Raw genomic sequence first — 18631 nt, forward strand, 5'->3', positions numbered from 1 at the left:
TCATAGCACGAAATAAAACAAAACAAAAAGCAAACAAAGAAATTATGAGCGACGAAGAGGACCGTTCTCTGAGCGAATTTTATTACACTGATGAATTTGAATTGGAGGAAATAACAGTAAACAAGCTTGTAGTGGACATGCCAAATGAAGACCAACAAGATGAATAAAAAAAAACAAAATTGGTCTGTATGGGAATATCAGATCTTTTTTGCATGGACCAGGTGCTGATATTTTCCTGTACAGACCTCACGATTGATTAATAATCCTTTATTAAGACTCTTTGTTCACATTTCGTGAACCTGGTTTAAAAAATATGCTTTTGAAGCTGCTTTTGTTCATGATTAGTGGAGTCAAACTCGTGAGTGAATGAACAACTTTTGTGTAATCCATCAATTTTCAATTTCAGTTTCAATTTATTTTCATTTATATGGCACCAAATCACAACAAAGCTGCCTTGAAGTGCGTCACATGAGTAAGGTCTAACCTTACCAACCCCCAGAGCAAGCACACAGGCAACAGTGGAAAGAAAAAACTCCCTATGATGATTTGAGGAAGAACCTCAAGCAGACCAGACTCAAGGGGCGATCTTTTACAAAACAATTTACAAAACAAATATACAGGAAATGTTGCTGGTGCACAGGACGGGAGGTTTGCAGAAGCAAACACCACACCCATCACTGGATGGAGCCGCACCTCAAACAGAGAGAAAAACAGAATCAGGCATCAGAAAAACAACAAATACAGCACAATTTGTCAGCATTAAGCAACGAGAAAAACAGAAGAAATACTAAGGTGATTGCCGGACACTAACCCTAAGCTTCACTAAAAGAATTTCGATAAAGTTGAGGCCGCGGCCCACTCAGTTTACTAATAAAATTAATTTAAAAGGGTAGAAAGCATAGTAACATACTATGCCAGTATGCTAGCCATACGAAGGGGAAAATAAGCGTGTCTTAAGTCTGGACTTGAAAGTCTCAACAGAATCTGACTGTTTTATTGATTCAGGGAGATCATTCCGCAGAACAGGGAATATGAATCAATATATATCAATAAGGGATGTGCAAATTGCAACAAAACATGGTGTGATATAGGAAATCTGAGCTCCGATTTGGATTCAGCACCCCAAAATGACCCTAAATCAGTTCTCAAAGTCCATGCAAGAAATTTTTATTTATATGTTTGTTGACCAGTGTCGTATTTTCTGTTCTTATTTTAGGAGGATGTATATAAACATAATGTTGGAGCAGCTTTAGGATGAGGAGGGTGACACGGGTCGTCTGTTTCACAGACGCTGCACTCTCATGCTGAGGGGAAAACAGTGGGCTTTGGGAAAATAGCAAAAACCTGTGTTTTCTCAAAGTGCTCCCCCCCTTCCCCCCTGTCTCCCTGCTCTTCCATTACTTTCCTATTCCCACCCTTCATTTTTCCCACAGCACCGAGTGCTCATTTGTAACCCAGCGGAACGTAAAATCACAGGTCATCCGGAGTCATTTAAAAAACGGAGGGGTGGGGGTGGAAATGAGAAAAAGTCCTTTTTCAGAGGTGTTGTAAATAATTACCTCGGTTGTGTTTGGAAGATTTGGGAGACAGAGGGAACAGAGAACAAAGGAGCTTCTAGGAGAAAAGTGCAATAAAGTCAAGAGCTTGATGGAAGGAGAGAATGAATTGGGAACGTTTGAGCCAGACTTCCACAGCAAACAGGGAGTTTACGGAGCCACAGACAGCAGCTCTGTGACGTTCAGGGACAATGATGTGGAAAATATGACAAACCATCTACCTTCACTTTCTCACTTTTTGACCTGTAAAGCCACTTAAAACATCCATGACCCCTGGCTGAATGGAATCTTTTCTTCAAGAAATGAAAACAAACAGCAAAAATGAAACAAATCTGTCCACTGTGTTAATTCAGGATTTTTTCATAAGCCTCCGGTAAAACGGAACAAAGATTGCTATAAATTTGCTAAAAGAAGAACAGAAAGTTTAGAATCCTGATAATCAACAGGATGTCTCAAAACCACTTTTTCTCCTTCTCTATTGCAGAGGCATTTCCAGCTCAACTTCTCATTTTTTTTTTGTCTCTGCGTGAGAAATGCTGCATTCAAGTGTTTTCGGATTATCTACATTTATGGAAAACCCCGCCATCCCTCTTGTGGCATATCTGTCTGCTTAGTGTACACACTTTCCACTCGCGTTCATCCAGGGATAGAAACGGCATGAGCTGGCATGGAAAATCCCACCTCAGTTTAAAGTCAGACACACAGCAGCCTAACATTACAGTTTGCACAGAGTGCAGGAGACCTAAGTGAAGCCTTTCAGCCAAACGCTCTCCTGTGTCTCCGCCCACTCTGTCTCCACACTGCCAATGCAGCGTCTCAACTGTTTAGATTTGAAAATTGGTGATAAATTCTGATAAGCACAGTGACGTGTACCTTTAATTCTTTGAATCTGTTGTTATCCAGGATGTCAAATTATGAATTACGGCCCGTGTCTAACAAAAAGTTCTGAGAGGCCAAAGCCACACTTCAAATTGACAGAAATGGGCTTTTAAACAAACACCCTAAATCCAGATACCCGACAGAGGAATCTCATTTCGACTTGTTCTTTCAGTCGTTATGCCTAGTGTCCACTGTCGGCTCCAGATACAAATTGGGAAGCAAGTAGCATCCAAGGCTGTTTCGTTGGAAGAGGTAATAACTTTTCACAGACAGCGATTGGGCAGCACGGTGGCTTAGTAGTTAGCACTGTTGCCTCCCAGCAAGAAGGTCATAGGATCAATTCCCACCTGTGAACTTTCTGTGTGAAGATTGTATGTTTACGTGGGTTCCTTCCGACTGCTCCGCCGAGTAATATTTCTTTTCATGGGGCCGAAAATCCCTGATGGTGCCCTGCCTCGGAGATATGATTGCCTCAAGGTACAAATCTGTGGAAGGGGACAGAAGCATTTCTACTGCTTTGAAGGTCCCAATGAGCACAGTGGCCTCCATCATTTGTAAATGGAAGAAGTTCAGTTCCACTAGGACTTTTCCTAGAGCTGGCCACCCATCTAAACTGAGGGATCTGGGGAGAAGGACCTCAGTCAGGGAGGTGACCAAGAACCCAATGGTCACTCTGCCAGAGCTCCAGCATTCCTCTGAGGAGAGAGGAGAACCTTCTAGAAGGACAACCATCTCTGCAGCAATCCACCAATCAGGCCTGTATAGTAGAGGGGCCAGATGGAAGCCACTCCTTAGTAAAAGGCACATGGCAGCACACCTGGACTTTGAAGGCACCTGAAGGAGTCTCAAACCATGAGAAACAAAATTCTCTGGTCTGATGAGACAAAGATTGAACTCTTTGGTGTGATTGCCAGGCGTGATGGAGGAATCCAGGCACGATCCCTACAGTGAAGCATGGTGGTGGCAGCATCATGCTGTGGGGATGTTTTTCAGTGGCAGGAACTAGGAGACTAGACAGGATTGAGAGGAAAGATGAATGCAACAATGTACAGAGACATCCTGGATGAAAACCTGCTCCAGAGTGCTCTCAACCTCAGACTGGGGTGACGATTCATCTTTCAGCATCACAATGACCCAAAGCACACAGTCAAGATATCAAAGGAGTGGCTTCAGGACAACTCTGTGAATGTCCTTGAGTGGCCCAGCCAGAGCCCAGACTTGAATCTGATTGAACATCTCTGTAGAGATCCGATAATGGCTGTGCACCGACGCTCCCCATCCAACCTGATGGAGCTTGAGAGGTGCTGCAAAGAGGAATGGGCAAAACTGCCCAAAGATGTGTGTGCCAAGCTTGTGGCATCATATTCAAGAAGACTTGAGGCTGTAATTGCTGCAAAAGGTGCATCAACAAAGTTTTGAGCAAAGGCTGTGAATACTTATGTACGCGTGATTTCTTAGTTTTTTATTTTTCATAAAGTTGTAAAAGTTTCCTTTTTTCATGTCATCATTATGGAGTGTTGTGAGTAGAATTTTGAGGGGAAAAAATGAATTTACTCCATTTTGGCATAAGGCTGTAACATAGCAAAAAGGAGAAAAAGTGAAACGACGTGAATACTTTCGAGATGCACTGTGTGAATGATAAGATTTAAAACACAGTCACCACACCAGAACAAAAACATATTTCAGCTCTTGTCATGAAACAAACATGAGTGAACTTGCAGGTTACTGTAGTCTGCACGACATGCCCTCATACCTCCTTCTTTGGTGCGTAGCTCCACCCAGGGTGTCCACTCAGAGAGGCCCTGGCTGGTGTGACAGGCCACTCTGACAGCATAGCTGCTGTGTGGCTCCAGGTTGCTGATCAGGTGGGTGGCTGGAGGGATGTTCACATTCTGATTATGAATCATCTGTTCAGGTCCCGTGCTGAAGGGCTCTGCTGAATGCTTGGCCTGGAATGTATAGACAACAAACATCAACCATCCCTGGAGCAGTGAAAGTCTTTCATACTCATCTACCATGCGCCTTCTCACAAACTGTCACATCTTTTTAAGAAAATCCCTCTTTGGTCTACTCCACCATGAAGTTGGATAACTACTGCATTCACTCGTCTGAGCTGTATATGATGTTTGTTCCAAAACAGAGTAAAAATGTAACTTTTGACATTTAACTACAATGACAGGCCTTTACCTGAATACAATTACATGTAGTGTGTAGTGTCTTTGGTCCAACTTGGGTAGGAAATCAATTCCCTTGACTTTTGTTAAAGGAACCCTTTTAGGGTAACTCTGAGGCTGACCTTCATGTATATACCAAGTTTGGTAGAAATCAGCCAAAAGTAGTAAACCCACAAAGAAAAGACGTTAACGTGACCCCTGTGATCGACATGTGCAAATTTGTCCGTACTTGGGCAATTCTGGAAGTCACCTACATATGTGTGACAAATTTAGTGCAAATTATAGTGAAATTCAAAATCTTAGTCCTTGATGATCCCATGTTCATTGTGATCAAAGATTAGGAGAATCCACTTGCTTATGTTGGCTCTCACTGCGGTATTGTATCACTTCCTGTTCCGGAGCACAGCGGTGTTTTTCTGTATCTGTTAGCTGTTTAATCTGCGCAGTTAGATTGATCTAGTTATCTAGATTACGATTTGTTTCCCAGTGTAATCTCCACGTGCCTTAACTAAAGCACTCCTTCTGCTGAATCACCTCTAAATTATTTACACATTATTCACTTTGCTTGTTTTTAGGAATCCGCTAGCTTAACGCAGCTACTAGCTCTTAGCCGATTTAGCATGGCAGCTTCTCCTGTCTCTCCCGCACTTTTCTGCTCTGGGTGTGAAATGTTTAGTTATTCCTCGGCCTCCTTTAGCAGTAATGGTACTTGTAATAAGTGTAGCTTATTTGTAGCTTTGGAGGCCAGGCTGGGCGAATTGGAGACTCGGCTCCGCACCGTGGAAAATTCTACAGCTAGCCAGGCCCCTGTAGTCGGTGCGGACCAAGGTAGCTTAGCCGCCGTTAGTTCCCTTCCAGCAGATCCCGAGCAGCCGGGAAAGCAGGCCGACTGGGTGACTGTGTGGAGGAAGCGTAGTTCTAAACAGAAGCCCCATGTACACCGCCAACCCATTCACATTTCTAACCTTTTTTCCCCACTCGGCGACACACCCGCAGAGGATCAAACTCTGGTTATTGACGACTCTATTTTGCGAAATGTGAAGTTAGCAACACCAGCAACCATAGTCAATTGTCTTCCGGGGGCCAGAGCAGGCGACATCAAAGGAAATTTGAAACTGCTGGCTAAGGCTAAGCGTAAATGTGGTAAGATTGTAATTCACGTCGGCAGTAATGACACCCGGTTACGCCAATCGGAGGTCACTAAAATTAACATTGAATCGGTGTGTAACTTTGCAAAAACAATGTCGGACTCTGTAGTTTTCTCTGGGCCCCTCCCCAATCAGACCGGGAGTGACATGTTTAGCCGCATGTTCTCCTTGAATTGCTGGCTGTCTGAGTGGTGTCCAAAAAATGAGATGGGCTTCATAGATAATTGGCAAAGCTTCTGGGGGAAAACCTGGTCTTGTTAGGAGAGACGGCATCCATCCCACTTTGGATGGAGCAGCTCTCATTTCTAGAAATCTGGCCAATTTTCTTAAATCCTCCAAACCGTGACTATCCAGGGTTGGGACCAGGAAGCAGAGTTGTAGTCTTACACACCTCTCTGCAGCTTCTCTCCCCCTGCCATCCCCTCATTACCCCATCCCCGGAGAGACGGTGCCTGCTCCCAGACTACCAATAACCAGCAAAAATCTATTTAAGCATAAAATTCAAAAGAAAAAATAATATAGCACCTTCTACTGCACCACAGACTAAAACAGTTAAATGTGGTCTATTAAACATTAGGTCTCTCTCTTCTAAGTCCCTGTTGGTAAATGATATAATAATTGATCAACATATTGATTTATTCTGCCTTACAGAAACCTGGTTACAGCAGGATGAATATGTTAGTTTAAATGAGTCAACACCCCCCGAGTCACACTAACTGTCAGAATGCTCGTAGCACGGGCCGGGGCGGAGGATTAGCAGCAATCTTCCATTCCAGCTTATTAATTAATCAAAAACCCAGACAGAGCTTTAATTCATTTGAAAGCTTGACTCTTAGTCTTGTCCATCCAAATTGGAAGTCCCAAAACCAGTTTATTTTGTTATTATCTATCGTCCACCTGGTCGTTACTGTGAGTTTCTCTGTGAATTTCAGACCTTTTGTCTGACTTAGTGCTAGCTCAGATAAGATATTATAGTGGGCGATTTTAACATCCACACAGATGCTGAGAATGACAGCCTCAACACTGCATTTAATCTATTATTAGACTCTATGGCTTTGCTCAAAAGGTAAATGAGTCCACCCACCACTTTAATCATATCTTAGATCTTGTTCTGACTTATGGTATGGAAATTGAAGACTTAACAGTATTCCCTGAAAACTCCCTTCTGTTTGATCATTTCTTAATAACATTTACATTTACTCTGATGGACTACCCGGCAGTGGGGAATAAGTTTCATTACACTAGAAGTCTTTCAGAAAGCACTGTAACTAGGTTTAAGGATATGATTCCTTCTTTATGTTCTCTAATGCCATATACCAACACAGTGCAGAGTAGCTACCTAAACTCTGTAAGTGAGATAGAGTATCTCGTCAATAGTTTTACATCCTCATTGAAGACAACTTTGGATGCTGTAGCTCCTCTAAAAAAGAGAGCTTTAAATCAGAAGTGCCTGACTCCGTGGTATAACTCACAAACTCGTAGCTTAAAGCAGATAACCTGTAAGTTGGAGAGGAAATGGCGTCTCACTAATTTAGAAGATCTTCACTTAGCCTGGAAAAAGAGGCTGTTGCTCTATAAAAAAAGTCCTCCGTAAAGCTAGGACATCTTTCTACTCATCACTAATTGAAGAAAATAAGAACAACCCCAGGTTTCTTTTCAGCACTGTAGCCAGGCTGACAAAGAGTCAGAGCTCTATTGAGCTGAGTATTCCATTAACTTTAACTAGTAATGACTTCATGACTTTCTTTGCTAACAAAATTTTAACTATTAGAGAAAAAATTTACTCATAAACCATCCCAAAGACGTATCGTTATCTTTGGCTGCTTTCAGTGATGCCTGTATTTGGTTAGACTCTTTCTCTCCGATTGTTCTGTCTGAGTTATTTTCATTAGTTACTTCATCCAAACCATCAACATGTTTATTAGACCCCATTCCTACCAGGCTGCTCAAGGAAGCCCTACCATTATTTAATGCTTCGATCTTAAATATGATCAATCTATCTTTGTTAGTTGGCTATGTACCACAGGCTTTTAAGGTGGCAGTAATTAAACCATTACTTAAAAAGCCATCACTTAGCTATCTTAGCTAATTATAGGCCAATCTCCAACCTTCCTTTTCTCTCAAAAAATTCTTGAAGGGTAGTTGTAAAACAGCTAACTGATCATCGGCAGAGGAATGGTCTATTTGAAGAGTTTCAGTCAGGTTTTAGAATTCATCATAGTACAGAAACAGCATTAGTGAAGGTTACAAATGATCTTCTTATGGCCTCGGACAGTGGACTCATCTCTGTGCTTGTTCTGTTAGACCTCAGTGCTGCTTTTGATACTGTTGACCATAAAATTTTATTACAGAGATTAGAGCATGCCATAGGTATTAAAGGCACTGCGCTGCGGTGGTTTGAATCATATTTGTCTAATAGATTACAATTTGTTCATGTAAATGGGGAATCTTCTTCACAGACTAAAGTTAATTATGGAGTTCCACAAGGTTCTGTGCTAGGACCAATTTTATTCACTTTATACATGCTTCCCTTAGGCAGTATTATTAGACGGTATTGCTTAAATTTTCATTGTTACGCAGATGATACCCAGCTTTATCTATCCATGAAGCCACAGGACACACACCAATTAGCTAAACTGCAGGATTGTCTTACAGACATAAAGACATGGATGACCTCTAATTTCCTGCTTTTAAACTCAGATAAAACTGAAGTTATTGTACTTGGCCCCACAAATCTTAGAAACATGGTGTCTAACCAGAGCCTTACTGTGGATGGCATTACCCTGACCTCTAGTAATACTGCGAGAAATCTTGGAGTCATTTTTGATCAGGATATGTCATTCAAAGCGCATATTAAACAAATATGTAGGACTGCTTTTTTGCATTTACGCAATATCTCTAAAATCAGAAAGGTCTTGTCTCAGAGTGATGCTGAAAAACTAATTCATGCATTTATTTCCTCTAGGCTGGACTATTGTAATTCATTATTATCAGGTTGTCCTAAAAGTTCCCTAAAAAGCCTTCAGTTAATTCAAAATGCTGCAGCTAGAGTACTGACGGGGACTAGAAGGAGAGAGCATATCTCACCCATATTGGCCTCTCTTCATTGGCTTCCTGTTAATTCTAGAATAGAATTTAAATTCTTCTTCTTACTTATAAGGTTTTGAATAATCAGGTCCCATCTTATCTTAGGGACCTCGTAGTACCATATCACCCCAATAGAGTGCTTCGCTCTCAGACTGCAGGCTTACTTGTAGTTCCTAGGGTTTGTAAGAGTAGAATGGGAGGCAGAGCCTTCAGCTTTCAGGCTCCTCTCCTGTGGAACCAGCTCCCAATTCAGATCAGGGAGACAGACACCCTCTCTACTTTTAAGATTAGGCTTAAAACTTTCTGTTTTGCTAAAGCTTATAGTTAGGGCTGGATCAGGTGACCCTGAACCATCCCTTAGTTATGCTGCTATAGACGTAGACTGCTGGGGGTTCCCATGATGCACTGTTTCTTTCTCTTTTTGCTCTGTATGCACCACTCTGCATTTAATCATTAGTGATCGATCTCTGCTCCCCTCCACAGCATGTCTTTTTCCTGGTTCTCTCCCTCAGCCCCAACCAGTCCCAGCAGAAGACTGCCCCTCCCTGAGCCTGGTTCTGCTGGAGGTTTCTTCCTGTTAAAAGGGGGTTTTTCCTTCCCACTGTAGCCAAGTGGCTGCTCACAGGGGGTCGTTTTGACCGTTGGGGTTTTACATAATTATTGTATGGCCTTGCCTTACAATATAAAGCGCCTTGGGGCAACTGTTTGTTGTGATTTGGCGCTATATAAAAAAATTGATTGATTTATTGATTGTCTGATCATTTCTTAATACATTTACATTTACTCTGATGGACTACCCAGCAGTGGGAATAAGTTTCATTACACTAGAAGTCTTTCAGAAAGCGCTGTAACTAGGTTTAAGGATATGATTCCTTCTTTATGTTCTCTAATGCCATATACCAACACAGTGCAGAGTAGCTACCTAAACTCTGTAAGTGAGATAGAGTATCTCGTCAATAGTTTTACATCCTCATTGAAGACAACTTTGGATGCTGTAGCACCTCTGAAAAAGAGAGCCTTAAATCAGAAGTGCCTGACTCTGTGGTATAACTCACAAAGTCGCAGCTTAAAGCAGATAACCCGTAAGTTGGAGAGGAAATGGCGTCTCACTAATTTAGAAGATCTTCACTTAGCCTGGAAAAAGAGTCTGTTGCTCTATAAAAAAAGCCCTCCATAAAGCTAGGACATCTTACTACTCATCACTAATTGAAGAAAATAAGAACAACCCCAGGTTTCTTTTCAGCACTGTAGCCAGGCTGACAAAGAGTCAGAGCTCTATTGAGCCGAGTATTCCTTTAACTTTAACTAGTAATGACTTCATGATTTTCTTTGCTAATAAAATTTTAACTATTAGAGAAAAAATTACTCATAACCATCCCAAAGACATATCATTATCTTTGGCTGCTTTCAGTGATGCCGGTATTTGGTTAGACTCTTTCTCTGCGATTGTTCTGTCTGAGTTATTTTCATTAGTTACTTCCTCCAAACCATCAACATGTCTATTAGACCCCATTCCTACCAGGCTGCTCAAGGAAGCCCTACCATTAATTAATGCTTTGATCTTAAATATGATCAATCTATCTTTATTAGTGGGCTCATGTACCACAGGCTTTTAAGGTGGCAGTAATTAACCATTACTTAAAAAGCCATCACTTGACCCAGCTAGTCTTAGCTAATTATAGGCCAATCTCCAACCTTCCTTTTCTCTCAAAAATTCCTTGAAAGAGTAGTTGTAAAACAGCTAACTGATCACTGCAGAGGAATGGTCTATTTGAAGAGTTTCAGTCAGATTTTAGAATTCATCATAGTACGAAACAGCATTAGTGAAGTTACAAATGATCTCCTTATGGCCTCAGACAGTGGAGTCATTTCGTGCTTGTTTCTGTTAGACCTCAGTGCTGCTTTTGATACTGTGGACCATAAAATTTTATTACAGAGTACAGCATGCCATAGGTATTAAGGCACGGCCTGTGGTGGTTTGAATCATATTATCTAATAGATTACATTTGTTTCATGTAAATGGGGAATCCTTCTTCACAGACTAAGGTTAATTATGGAGTTTCCACAAGTTCTGTGCTAGGACCAATTTTATTCACTTTACACATGTTTCCCTTAGGCAGTATTATTAGACAGCATTGCTTAAATTTTCATTGTTACGCAGATTATATCCAGCTTTAATCTATCCATGAAGGCCAGAGGACACACACCAATTAGCTAAACTGCAGGATTGTCTTACAGACTAAAGACATGGATGACCTCTAATTTCCTGCTTTTAAACTCAGATAAAACTGAAATTTATTGTACTGGCCCCACAAATCTTAGAAACCTGGTGTCTAACCAGATCCTTACTCTGGATGGCATTACCTGACCTCTAGTAATACTGTGAGAAATCTTGGAGTCATTTTTGATCAGGATATGTCATTCAATGCACATATTAAACAAATATGTAGGACTGCTTTTTTTTGCATTTGCGCAATATCTCTAAAATTAGAAAGGTCTTGTCTCAGAGTGATGCTGAAAAACTAATTTCATAGCATTTATTCCTCTAGGCTGGACTATTGTAATTCATTATTATCAGGTTGTCCTAAAAGTTCCCTGAAAAGCCTTCAGTTAATTCAAAATGCTGCAGCTAGAGTACTGACAGGGGACTAGGAAGGAGAGAGCATATTTCACCCATATTGGCCTCTCTTCATTGGCTTCCTGATAATTCTAGAATAGAATTTAAAATTCTTCTTCTTACTTATAAGGTTTTGAATAATCAGGTCCCATCTTATCTTAGGGACCTCGTAGTACCATATCATCCCAACAGAGCGCTTCGCTCTCAGACTGCAGGCTTACTTGTAGTTCCTAGGGTTTGTAAGAGTCGAATGGGAGGCAGAGCCTTCAGCTTTCAGGCTCCTCTCCTGTGGAACCAGCTCCCAATTCGGATCAGGGAGACAGACACCCTCTCTACTTTTAAGATTAGGCTTAAAACTTTCCTTTTTGCTAAAGCTTATAGTTAGGGCTGGATCAGGTGACCCTGAACCATCCCTTAGTTATGCTGCTATAGACTTAGACTGCTGGGGGGTTCCCATGATGTACTGAGTCTTTCTTTCTCTTTTTGCTCTGTATGCACCACTCTGCATTTAATCATTAGAAGTTGATCTCTGCTCCCCTCCACAGCATGTCTTTTTCCTGGTTCTCTCCCTCAGCCCCAACCAGTCCCAGCAGAGGACTGCTCCTCCCTGAGCCTGTTCTGCTGGAGGTTTCTTCTTTCCTGTTAAAGGGAGTTTTTCCTTCCCACTGTCGCCAAGTGCTTGCTCACAGGGGGTCGTTTTGACCGTTGGGGTTTTTCTGTAATTATTGTATGGCCTTGCCTTACAATAAAGCGCCTTGGGGCAACTGTTTGTTGTGATTTGGCACTATATAAGTAAAATTGATTTGAATTGATTTAACAGCAATTTTGGGGCCAACCTTCATTCATATACCAAGTTTGATAGAAATAGAAAGGGCCTGAGGGGATTAGACCAACAAACAATCTGGCAGACATGACTTTGACCCCATTGGCGGCTCTTTGGCAAACTGGACTTTGTTTGGTCAGTTCCATTAGTCACCTGCCAGCTTTGGTGCAGCTTGGACTGAAAATCACAAGTTTGAGCTTTGACTACAATGATTTTGGTTGACTTTGACCTAAACCCAAATGATTGATCTCTGGCTGATCTTACAAGTCCACTGATCAAATCCACTTGTGTACTAAATTTGTTTCTAAATTAGAATGAAATTTAAATCCCTTGACATTGACCTTTGCCAAAATGAATTATTTAAAGATACCCTGCGATAGACCAGTATCCTGTCCAAAATGTACCCGCCTCATACCCTGTGACTGTTGGGATAGGCTCCAGCCCACTGTGACCCATTACTGCAGTAAGCCAATATAGAAAATGAATGAATGAATGAAAGATTTAAAGGTGACCTCAGAGGGTTTTGAACATTGGCCCTAATTTTAGATGATTTTGGGGTTCTGCATGTCAAGAAATTAGCCAAAGGACTTGGAAGGAGTAGGGGAACAAAGTGAACTTAACCCCCATTCAGTGAAAATCCAAATTTTGTTGTTTGATCCCAAAGAGCTTTATTGATTGATGACTGATCTCTGGCAGACCTTGCCAGGGCAATTACAGTCTCCACCTAAGAATGTGACACTTTTGGTCCAAATCAGATTGGAAATCAGATTCCTTGACCTTAATATTTGCTAAAATGATTTTTTAATTGTAGTTTGTAGGCCAAACCATGATTGAAATACCAGTTTAGTAGAAATCAACAAAACAGATATGATCTTGACCCCTCCTTTGGCCAATTTGACCTTTGTGGGCAATTTAGGAACCCATCTCTGTATGTGATGCAGGAGAACAAACAGACAGATAAACTAAAAATTTTGACCCTTGACCCCAATGACCTTGACCTTTGTCAAAAGAAACCCCTAAAAGCTAGTTCTGGGGTCAGCCTACATGCTCACAGCAGGTTTGGTGTAAATTGGCCTTAGCATGTTGGAGCAGTGTGTGTTTAATGATATCAATATGACATTTTAATATTTTCCAGTAGCACAGCAGAGAGGTTGAGCAAATGTCAGCATCAATAAACGATTTCAGCATGTCAAATGTATGAATGATGGGTGGATGCGTGTGTTATTTAATTACCAAGAATGTAACTTTCACCTCACTACGCTCGTGAAGACCACGAAAAGCATAAACATGATCTTCACCTTTTAAACTGGTTTTCATGTTGATTACTAGTTGTGAAATCCACAAGTGAGGGTTATATTTGTACGGAGGAGCTTTGGCTGTGTTTTGGCTGTGGACCGAAAGCAGAAGTCATCAGGCATGCAGAGAAGTGCTGCATATGCAAAGCTGCAGCGGTAAACACGTTTAAAGAGGAACACACAGCAGGAATCATGCCTCGGTGTAATCAAACCACATCAAAGTGTGCACTATTGTTCCCTGGTGCCTTGCTCATTAGCAAGCAGATCATGCAGGCTGCACTTCACAGGGTGGGCTTCAAGCCAAAACCACAAAAAAAAAAAAAAAAAAAAAAACCAACAACAACTTAACACTGGAGCTACAAAGTAAAACGCTGCCACACGGATGAGAGAAGCAGGTGGTACGGTTCCAACCCAGTCTCACGACAGCAGCACGAAATATACATTAATCTACTGGCTCGTCATATTGTCACGAAAAGTGCAAAATTTTCATCATGGGAGCATGAATTTATTCTAATTCATTCTGTGACGGGTGCACATAATTAAAAGTGCAGCGGGTTTGGTGATAGGTGTAGGGTTAGGTCATAGTTAAGGTTAGGGTTGGGGTAGGAGTAGGGTTCGTAATAGTGAGTTTAAAAAAAACGCGGAAAAAAACCCTGTGAGACTGGACTGTGCGGTTCACACAGCACCGAGAACAGCTTCTGGTCCTCACTGCGTCTGTGAGGTGGCATGAGCTCCAGAAATGTATGAATGAAGGGAGTGTGTGTGTGTGTGTGTGTGTGTGTGTGTGTGTGTGTGTGTGTGTGTGTGTGTGTGTGTGTGTGTGTGTGTGTGTGTGTGAGCAATGCGATGAATCACTGTCCAGTCTGTAAACAAGCTTTGCTTCACGGAACTGAGTCATTTCAGGAGACATTCCCCCAGAATAACTCACACCCCTACCTGCTACCACTGCCTTTCTTTCTTTTGTTCCTTCCTGTCCGCATTTCTCCTGTCATTTTTTTTCTTTCTTTCTTCTCTCCTTCTTCCTTTGCTTCTTTCCTGAAGTCCTTTTTCACAACCGTTCATCCTTCCTTCCTACCTTCTTTCCTGCTTGCTTTCCTTCATAGCCCTGTCTTTCTTTCCCCTTTCTTTCATTTATTTTCCCTTACTTTTTCTGATCCTTACTTTTTGCCTTCTTTCCTGCCCTCCTTTCTTCTTCCGAGCTTTCTTTCTTTCCCCTTCCTGTGATTCTTTTTTATTTTGTCTTTCTTACTGTTCTGTTTTTCCATTCTTCCTTTCCTTTCCTTTCCTTTGCTTTCCTTTCCTTTCCTTTCCTTTCCTTTCCTTTCCTTTCCTTTCCTTTCCTTTCCTTTCCTTTCCTTTCCTTTCCTTTCCTTTCCTTTCCTTTCCTTTCCCCCTCCCTCCCTCCCTCTCTTTATTTCCTTCCTATATTCCTTACTCGCAGTTCTTTTCTCTTCTTCATCCTTCCTTCCTTCCTTCCTTCCTTACTTCCTTCCTTCCTTCCTTCCCATCCTTTTTCCATTTCTTTGCTTTATTGCTGCCTCTCCTTATTTTCCTTCGTTCTTTCCTTCCTTTCCACCTGACGTCCTTCCCACCCTGTTTTCTTGCTTTCTTTCTTCCTTCCTTCCTTCCCTTCTTTCTCTTATTTTGCCTTCCTTCCTCCCTTTCCTTTGCCCCTTCTTTTTCCCTTCCTTTCTTTTCCTCCTTTCTCATTTCCAAACAATGAACAGTTTTGCTCTTTTCTGCTGCCATCGGCTCCTCTCCTCGTTCCCGTGTGAGGGTGAGGAGGTGATGGCTTTCAGCGTGAGTGTGTGTGTGTGTGTGTGTGCACTGAGAGGTATGAGGGGCAGCATTATTAGAACCAGACATTCAGGGGTGGTGCTGTGTGCTGCTCCCTTCTCCTGCTGAAACTGCTCCTCCTCTCACAGAGGAGAGCAGGATGGTGGCAGAGAGACAGAGAGAGAGGGAGTGGTGCTACATCAGATTAGAAGAGGCCACTTTCCCAGAGTGAAACCTGATCCACTGGTCCAAGCATAAGACAGGGAGGGGACGAGGACGAGGACGAGCCCAGAGAAGAACAGAACACCAAACTCTGCTTTCTGTCAAATCAGCGTCCACAGGCCCGGGTTCTGACACCCGTGCCTCGTCCGTCTTGTCTGACTTGCAGGTCAAACCCTGCAGTGTTAATGTTCTCACTCCTGAGGTTTTTTCTCTCCAGGGTTTCATTTGCGTCGTCTCACCTGAACGGAGCAGCGGATGATGGTGTAGTCGCCTCCAAAGCCAGACCGCCATGACACACGGAGACTTGTCTGTGTGACCTCCACCGCTCTCAGGTGCTGCGGCTGCGATGGGAGGACTGCAGTAGGAAAGACGAAGGTTCGAAACAGGAAAAAGTTCAAACTGCCTGATGAAGAGTAAGAACACCTACCGGTGATGGTACCAGAACCAGAGGTGGCCACGCCCTTGCGGTTATGGGCCTCACAGGAAAACGTGCTAGTCCTGTTCAAGCCTGGACACAAAAATTTAAAGACGAATGGCTGTGAAGACCTCTTTAACACAGGGTCATTTAAAAACAGGAAGCATCACCCTGATGTGAGGAACAGTGTGAAATTTCAGGCTGAAGTGAGAATCGTGAGTCCGGTCACATCACAGCTAGTCTGTTCCGCTCTATAATGTGAAAAAATGTCAAAGAAGCACAGTGGGGCTGCTAATTATCTGCTACACACCAGCTAAAATCAAGAATCACAGTATTAAAGAATGGTAACGTGATTAGATTTGGAATATTAAAAAGCCAAATGCACACAAATACAAAAAGAACAGAACATTCAACATCATTTCAGGCACCAGTGGTCGAGGCTTTGAAAATGGAAGAAACTGACAAAAAAAAAAAAAAAGCTCATTTCAAGCTATATGGAACCTCCAAACCACATATTAAGGGCCCAGTGGCGGCGCCAGGAAATTTTTGTTGGGGGGGCTGTGGGGTGACTGGGGTAAAAGTTGGAGGGGCTCCACAAAATGTTGTCAAAATGAACAATATATAGTAAATTGCTTTATAAATACCAAAGTATATGTTTTAGTCACCCGTTCTCCTCTAAAATGTGGTATCAGTGCACACACGCACATCACTTAGAATGATTGCAAGTTCAGTAAACTTGCACATAGGTATACAAATTGAATTCATTGAAATGGTGCTCAAGACAATCCATGTAATCAACCTTACACAAATCGTCTATATCAAAGATTTATTGCCAATTTAACACCGAGGATTTTGCCGAACAACAATATACAGTTTCTGTATATTCTTTGTTAGTACCGGACCCGGCACCATGAGGGGGCGTTTGGGGGTGACGCCCCCTCATGTCATCAACCTCGCCCCCTCGGATGTGAGAGTTATCAAAAATAAAAATAAAAAAGAAAGAAAAAGAAATACTGGAAAATATAGCGCCTCGCAGTTTCACAGATTTTTTTTAGTCCAATTTTGCATGTTTTTTTTTTTTTTTTTTTTTTTGTGCTCTGCGTCCTCATCAAGCAGGCCGGTGTACTTTTGAGATGACAGGACACCTGTTGCGGCACTGCGAAGGGAGAGTACGCGCATTGTGTTCTGTGTGTCTGTTTATAAGAATCTTCTCGCCCAGAAGAAAAAAGAGCACCAACAACTACCCATAACTGTGTTCTTCACTCGGAAAAAGACACCTGCAGCGAGGACTTCAGCGGAGCGGCGCCAGGACAAAGAGACACAATCAGAGGAACTGTGAAATACTGGTCAGTCACTATTAATAATTTCTTATGTGCCCAACCTTGTAGGTTGATCGTTAAAATTAAATTTGTTAGTTCTAAAAGCCATTATAATTATTTTTATTTCTCAAACAAATGTTTGGGCCTGAAAACAGGTTGGTCTTATTTTTCTACTAAGGTTTGAACTTTGAGAGTGTTTACACACGAGAGAAAAGTGAGAAAATGTTAATGGCTGTTTGAGAAAAGTGTATAAAGTGTGTAGTGAGGGGTTTTACAGCCTTAAAATGTCTATAATAATTGTAAAAAATAACGGTCTACTTCGTGGATTTTGCCTATTGCTGGCTATTTTTAGAATGTAACTCCCGCGATAAACGAGGGACCACTGTGTCTCTACATGAAAGGTTTATATTTGACCCGTTGTGTGACTGTCATGCCCAATTGCGCTGTGTTTGTGCTTGTGATGGAGGGCTGTTTGTGGGGTTAATCTACTGTCTCGTGTCGTTTCTCAGATCAGTTGTTGGTTTGGTTTTGTGGTATGCAGGAGATCACTTGACCGAGGGTCTATACGTTCAAATAATAATTAAAAAAAAATACTGTCATCACTCTTTACTCTTAGTCAGTCTCTTACAACGGTGTAGCCTAAATACACGAGCTTTCTAGGCACGCACCCAATTCATTATGCACGCTCAGAGGCACGTACCCTCCGGTGTGCACTTTTTTTGGGGGGGGGGGGGGGGGGCGACCCCGCCCCCTGTGATAAACTCATCGCCCCCTTAATATTTTTTTCTGGCGCCGGGCCTGGTTAGTGCACAGCTGCGGCCGACATGCTTAATGAATTCCTGCGCAAAAAGTAGTTCCCAGATAATTGTGATATATTCCTGTGAGATAATAAGTATATCTCATCTAAATCAATTCTAAAATTTACCAGTAATAAAATTATAAAGATAAGTGAAGTTTTAAGAGTACCCATAATAAATATTTAGGAAAACTAAATTTTTGTAGTATGGAGTAAATTTGTCTCATTAATACTTGCAAATGCACAGAGGGTGATTTACAAATATCCTTTGATTTGTACACGTGCTTTGTGATCCACAAACACAAATTTCTGATTTGTAACTTGTGTGTGGTTTTTTTTCAAATAAATGTTTATTTGCAAAACTGAAAATTCTATTGGTGAAGGGTGATTCAGCAATGGTGGATCACTGAACACACACATTCATCACTTTGCTCAGTTACGCAATACTGACACATTCTGAGTGCAAAACTGCAGTTGAGATCCACAAATATGTCAGTCGCTATTCACTTTATTGGCAGAATTAT

General features: G+C 41.8%; 1 protein-coding gene across 1 annotated transcript in view; it reads right to left on the bottom strand.

Moving 5' to 3' along the window:
- LOC117508767 (tyrosine-protein kinase receptor UFO) overlaps positions 1–18631 on the bottom strand; it is a 111410-nt gene that overhangs the window by 57349 nt on the left and 35430 nt on the right. The window contains exons 5-7 of the mRNA XM_034168597.1: positions 16005–16085; positions 15817–15932; positions 4189–4384 (exon numbers count right to left, since the gene is read on the bottom strand). Of these exons, the coding sequence (XP_034024488.1) occupies positions 4189–4384; positions 15817–15932; positions 16005–16085 (393 nt within the window). The remainder of the gene's footprint in view (positions 1–4188; positions 4385–15816; positions 15933–16004; positions 16086–18631) is intronic.

The sequence above is a fragment of the Thalassophryne amazonica genome, chromosome 4, assembly GCF_902500255.1.
Source record: "Thalassophryne amazonica chromosome 4, fThaAma1.1, whole genome shotgun sequence".
Lineage (NCBI taxonomy): Eukaryota > Metazoa > Chordata > Actinopteri > Batrachoidiformes > Batrachoididae > Thalassophryne > Thalassophryne amazonica.